Source organism: Camponotus floridanus, unplaced genomic scaffold (genome assembly GCF_003227725.1).
Source record: "Camponotus floridanus strain SB8 unplaced genomic scaffold, Cflo_v7.5 scaffold12, whole genome shotgun sequence".
Taxonomy (NCBI): domain Eukaryota; kingdom Metazoa; phylum Arthropoda; class Insecta; order Hymenoptera; family Formicidae; genus Camponotus; species Camponotus floridanus.
Window position 1 is genome coordinate 2023819 of NW_020229237.1, and position 6409 is coordinate 2030227.

At 23.7% G+C, this 6409-nt stretch overlaps 1 protein-coding gene across 1 annotated transcript; it reads right to left on the minus strand.

The window, feature by feature from the left end:
- Positions 1 to 4567: 4567 nt before the first annotated feature.
- Positions 4568 to 5412, minus strand: LOC112639936 (phosphatidylinositol 4-phosphate 5-kinase 7-like). Its single transcript, XM_025415396.1, has 3 exons — positions 5261 to 5412; positions 5075 to 5159; positions 4568 to 4972 (listed from the first exon to the last, which is right to left on the minus strand). Exons 1-3 carry the CDS (start codon positions 5394 to 5396, stop codon positions 4744 to 4746), a joined length of 450 nt encoding a protein of 149 aa, XP_025271181.1. The 5' UTR covers positions 5397 to 5412; the 3' UTR covers positions 4568 to 4743.
- Between the last annotated feature and the right edge of the window lie 997 nt (positions 5413 to 6409).

A 6409-nucleotide genomic window follows, 5' to 3' on the forward strand; every position in this document is an offset into this window, starting at 1 on the left:
GTAAAATAACCTTGTTTTTAAATAAAAAATATTATATATATTCGAAAAAAAAAATCAATAAATATAAATATATATATATATATGTTCGAATTAAAAACGCAGTAAAATAATCGAATAAATCGAGTTAAATACGAAACAAAAGACTTCAATATCAATTATTTAATAAATAATCTTTTAATGTATTAATCTGTAAATTAAAATATTTCTATAATTTGATATTTTTCGCATAGTACCTCTTAAAAAAAATAATCAGTATATGGAAACATTTTATACATACCACTGGTATATATACCACTGGTCAATTGATGAGTTTTTGCATGAGTAACTGAGACTGTTTCAATATATTGATCATTTTTTTAAGGGATATAAAATATTTCTCCAACGAATTGTCAATGTCATAGTATTTGCCCTTGGCGATGTAAATAATAGCACACTATTATTAACATGCCATAATCTTATTATCATTCACACATCAACATTCGAACAGTAAAATAGTAACGCGAGCCGCTCCGTCAAATTCCTTCTCTAAATGCGATTGCGACAAATATATGGGAAAATAATTTGATATAATTAATACTTGATACTTAAAATTTATCTTTATGTTAAGTAATACGTAAAATTTTTTTATATCGCGTCAACAGAACTCAAAGCGCGTGTTTCGTGAGATGTGTACAATTAATACATACAATAACTAAGATTCGAAATAACGGAAATCTAACATAATAAAGAATCGTTTCGTTGCGATCTTTACGGATAATTATTGTTTTATTGATACTTGAATGTTGAATATATTAAATTTTATCTACGTTGTTTTATTGTTCTATTCGACAATTGATCTAAATATAATTTGGATTATGATAGAAAAAGGCGCAATAAAACAATTGAATCGTAGATCCAAAAAATAATTAACTAACGAAAAGCTCCGTAATACATCTCAAAATCATTTAATAAATAAAATTGATCTATATTTTAAAATACTCAAATATAAAATATAAAAATATTTTAAAATATTTATAACAGAATATTTTTATATTAATTAATATTTTATTTATAAAATGTTTCTTAATAATATAATTATTCAGATATACTATATATAAAAATTAGAATAAATATATGTTTTATTCACCACATTTTTTTCAAGTTTAAAAATTATTTCTAAAATATTCTGCATAAGATCACAATATAATACAAATACCTTAAAAAGTAAAATATATGTGTAATAAAATATAGGATTACAACGATAATAAAATTAATACACGATTTTATTTAACGCTTGTACTTTAACGTATATATTTACAAATAATAATTATTTTTTTAATGATTCTTGTGTATATTTCCTATATTCGAATATAATCTCTCACTGCGAGTAACAATCGATCGAATGACAATTAATTTCTTATAATACTTATATTTCTTGGAATGCTTCAAGTGTTTAACATTTATATTATATAATTTTATAATGTATCTTAATTATTCTTTAATTCTCAATTCTCAATTATTCTTTAATTCTTCAAGACTCAATTTATTCTTTGATTAAAGAAGCAAATTGATCAGTACTTGATGCTTGTTGTTAAAAATGTATATACATTGCATTTTTTTTAGTCGAGGAAAAAGAGGAATACAGTATATAATCTCTTAATTTTCAAATAAATATATATTTTTTAAATTATATATTATATTATATTATAAAATTATATATAATATAACTCTCCCCCCCATGGGTACACCTTGACGAGGTGGGAGGGCTTAGTACCTGGATGGTGCTTTGAGGTTTATTTTAAATTTTTTTATTTAAAATAAATCTTAAAGAGCCTGAAGGAGAAGCTAAGTACCCATCGACTTTCCGTCGTCAGTGCCGTCTACGTGCCGCGGATGACAGTGTTTCGTTTTCGCGTTGTAGCATTTTTAGTTTAATCTTTGTACGAAAGTAACGTCGAATTCCCGATTTGTTGAACATGTTCAAATCGAACATGTCCAAACTCGAACATGTCCAAATGAAATAAGATTTTCGCTTGCACCGAAATCGGGAGTGCCGTTTAAAGTATCGCGCGTAAGTGCGCAAATGGCAATAAAAATATCGCACTTACAAGTACGGGAGTGTCATAAAAGTATCCCGCGTGTGAAACAACAGATGACTTTAACAATCTGAGAAGAGAAAGAGACCTAGGACCTAGGACAGACATCGGGCACTGGAGCAATCCTATAGTAAATAATTCATTATTCATGTATAATTATTTATTAATTTGTACGCGCGATTTAAATTAAGTTTAATTAATCGTGTAATTGATTTTTTATTTTTATAACTTAACAAGAAAAAATTAGAGCAAAAGGTTTACATAAAAATTATAATCCTGTAAAAATTTCTATTTTTATAGATTTTAATAAACTTACTAGACAATTGTTAATAGAACTTTTTTAAATTTAAAAAAATTGCTTCATTAATTTGCTTATTATATACGTTGAATAATATAAAATTAAATGTATACAATAATTTTTTGAAATGTTGTTTTTTTTTAATATAACTACAATTTGGATTTTCTTCGTATTTTACAGATCTATGTAACCGATGGTCCTGACAATCTGAAATGAGGAGAAGGAGGAGATCCAGAAGAGGTATCCTGTATCGGTGCAACTTTAAGGTGAATATTTATTATTTGTATATTAGTTATAAATCGTATGCATAATAATTTGATTTGATTATTTAAATGAAATAATGCAGAAAACATTAGAAAAGAAAATTGTTTAAAAAATCGTATAAAAGTATCTATCTAAAAAATAGTTTTAAAATTTAAATTTTTTTCATATGTATATATATCTGCTTTTTATTTTACACGTTGGATATAAAAATTGATAAAATAATAATTTTTTGAAATATTAATTTTATTTTGATGAAATCTTTGATTGAATAAAATTTTGAATGTTTCTATAATTTGTGAATTTTATTTTTGTATGTTACAGACAATGTGCAGCTTCAACAACTTCACTGTTACGCATCGGTGAGTGATAAAAACTTTTATTTAATCTTAAGGTAACGGATTTGTAGAGACGATAGATTGTAAATTGTAGATAGATCCGTTGCCTTAAAATGGATGAGCTAGAACAAATTAAGTTAAATAACTTTTAAGTTAAATAAATTATTTTGATATGTATTGTATCTATTGCAAGAATAAATTATTAACTAAATTATGAACTAAATGAAATATTAACTAGAGAAGGAAGATTATAGAAAAGATTTTTTTAATTTGTATAAATTTTATCTAATTTATTGATTAAAGAATTAGTAATTTTATCAATTATATTGATAAATTAATGACGGGTAAAATGATGCTATCTTATTCTTATAATACATACCGATCTTATTCTAATTTTTGACATAGCTCATCCATATTGTAAAATTTGTTTGTAAACATAGATTTTAAACTCTGCTTTAACTAATATAAAACCAAATGATTAATTAATGAAATTACCTGTAATATGAAATATAAATATAAATGTTACACATAATTTTTTTATTATAAATATATTACTATATATACCAATTTTAATTAATCGATTTTAATTGATGGCTTGGCTTTATTTCAGTTAAAGTTAAAAGTTAAAATAAAGTTACACTCAAATGAACATCTAAACATAAAATCACACGTTAATAAGCGTGAAGTATTTATTGATGACGGTGATTAGATGGCAAAAAAGTCTCTCCTTTTTCAATTTAAATGCATTTAAACTGTTAATAATAATGCAAACGAACAATTCCTCGAAAGCATTAGTTTCGTAATTCAACGACGAATGTCATACATCTTTACACACACACACACACACACACACACACACACATATACATACATAAAGTCAAATTAATTTAAATAATTCTAAATCCCGATTAGCCTTTGAGATCTAGTCATCATTTAATACAGTCATAATATATTTACATAGATAAATTTAATTGTTAAAATATTTATTGATGACGAACTCTTGCGAGCTCAGATTACTGTGTATATATATATATATATATATATATATATATATATATGTATGTATATATAATATAAACAAATATATTATTTACCGAATATGAAATTTACCGTGATGTTATTCATGATAATATAATCATTTACAATTGGCAGAATATAATTACTGTATTAATAGATAAAATATCAATAAATACTTTCTATACATAAAAATAGCTTATATTTTAATAATTGCCGAAAAAATATGATTGAAATATGACTCTGTATCAAAATATATAAGTTAACATATTAACCCAACCTATGCCCAATAATTGTTACATGGATGTTAACGACCTAGATATAATAATAGAAGTTTTGATTCCAAGTGATATTGTCGAAGTCCTTGTCAATCTTGATAAAGTTCACTCAGAAAATAAAGATTTGATTTTTATATGCTATGTGAATTGGTACTATTAATCATATTAAATTACGGCTAATCATTTTATTTTGCTGTTAATCACAATTATATTTAAAATTTATGAATATTTATAATAAAGTAACGCATGTATACATTAATTTATAAGTATTTTATAGTGATGTAATTATAATTATATTTCACATTTATACTTTATTAATATTAGGAAGATGACGCGAACTTTCTTCTTTGAAAGATCTTTGACATATTTCATTCCAAAAATGATTTCCAGTTGTAAATAAAATTTGCTATGTTACAGATAATAGGAATGTAATTTTAACAAAATTATAAATTTATATAACAAAATATAATCTCATCTAACTAATCAATTTGTAATTTTATATTACAAGTTGATATACAAACATTATTTGAAACTGATTCAGTTTTCCATTTATATCCAAGTGGTTTTTGATAAATGACATCTGAAATAGGTTTATTTTGCGACCATAAAGCCATCAAGGAGGAATCATCGGGAAATATATATGTTCCTATACCATTCATCGCTCCGTTTCTATCAATGTTACCCTTATATTGCGCATTATTGTTGTATCTTTTAAAAAATTAACATGAAGGTATTCTTAGAGTTATTAAATAGTATTTCATGAGATATCATCTATAATATATGTTATATATAATATAACGTATTATTTACCGAATGTGAAATTTACCGGCAAACTTATCGTCGTGCCATGTACCATTATATACATCAAAGTTATCGGTTACATATACTCCTTGATCTAAATTAAATAACAAATATAAATACAAATACTGATGATCATTTTTCTATTTAGATAATATATATTCATAATTATTAAATATATACCAGAAATGTTATAACCTTGTTTAACTAAGGTACATTTGTCAAAATCCACTTGATATTTTCCTTCGTAGTTGTCCCCATTTTCAAAAGTAAATTTTGCAATACCGATTCTTACGTTCGACTCAGCTTTAGAAATTTCACTTGAATCTTTCATATTTTAAGGATTTCTCTTTTTCTTTCTTTTATTATTTTATTTTATGTAAAAACTTTTTTTTTGTACATATTTTATGTAAAAACTTTTTTTTGTACATATCAATTCATATCATATATATAAAAATATGAGTTCCCTAAACAGTAGTTTTACCAAAAATATTATTATACTATAATAATATTAGTTATTATTTCTCTTATCTTAAAAAGTATATTATATGAAAATTTTTTCAAGAAATATGAAGCTTTTTTTAATATATCGCGAAACAAAAAACGATCAAAGTAAAAATTAATCTGCTCTTTAAAAAGACATGTTAAATCGATTTTCGCAAGTATTGTAGCTTTGTATTATTCTAGTCTTTTTATATCGTTGATGTTCACGCATGAAAAATTATGCTATGTGTGTACAAATACTCAAAGAATTTCTATTTTTAAAAGTTATTAAATCATAATGTGAGAGATTTAATTAATTGTCATAAGAAGAAACTACATGTGTGTACAATAGGAAAGTATCATATATAATAGAAAAAAAGACAAAAAGTATATACAGAAAAAGAATTAATTTTAATAATTCTGATAAAAAGCAAAATTGTTTCTTAACGAAATATTTTCTCAAATTTTTCTTAAATCACATATAATATATCAGAAAAATTTAATAGACTAAATGCACAGTTTATTACATGTTTCATGTTATAAAATACAAAAAATGTTATACAATATAACATAATGTGTAATTTTAATTGCTCTTTCATATTTTTTTGCAAATATAAGTTATGGCACACTGTATAAAAGCTAGATTAATTTTTTCTAATAAAAGTTTATCTCCAAATCCTCTGTTGTTTAAAAAAAAACGTTATTTAAAAGAATAAGGATTATATACACAAAAAAATTCGTTGATCACTACTTACTTAAAATTGTTACGATTACTATAAAAGAACAAATATTTCTATATTATTCCATATGATAAAACTATTGTTTAAAAATATTTCTCAATATGTGTCCTTAATTGATATTAAA

Coding starts and splice junctions, on each gene's coding strand:
- LOC112639936 (XM_025415396.1), bottom strand. CDS start 5,396: ATGAAAGATTCAAGTGAAATTTCTAAAGCTGAGTCGAACGTAAGAATC. Junction 5,160..5,260: donor ATGTACCTTAGTTAAACAAG/GTTATAACATTT, acceptor TATTTAATTTAG/ATCAAGGAGTATATGTAACC. Junction 4,973..5,074: donor GCCGGTAAATTTCACATTCG/GTAAATAATACG, acceptor ATTTTTTAAAAG/ATACAACAATAATGCGCAAT.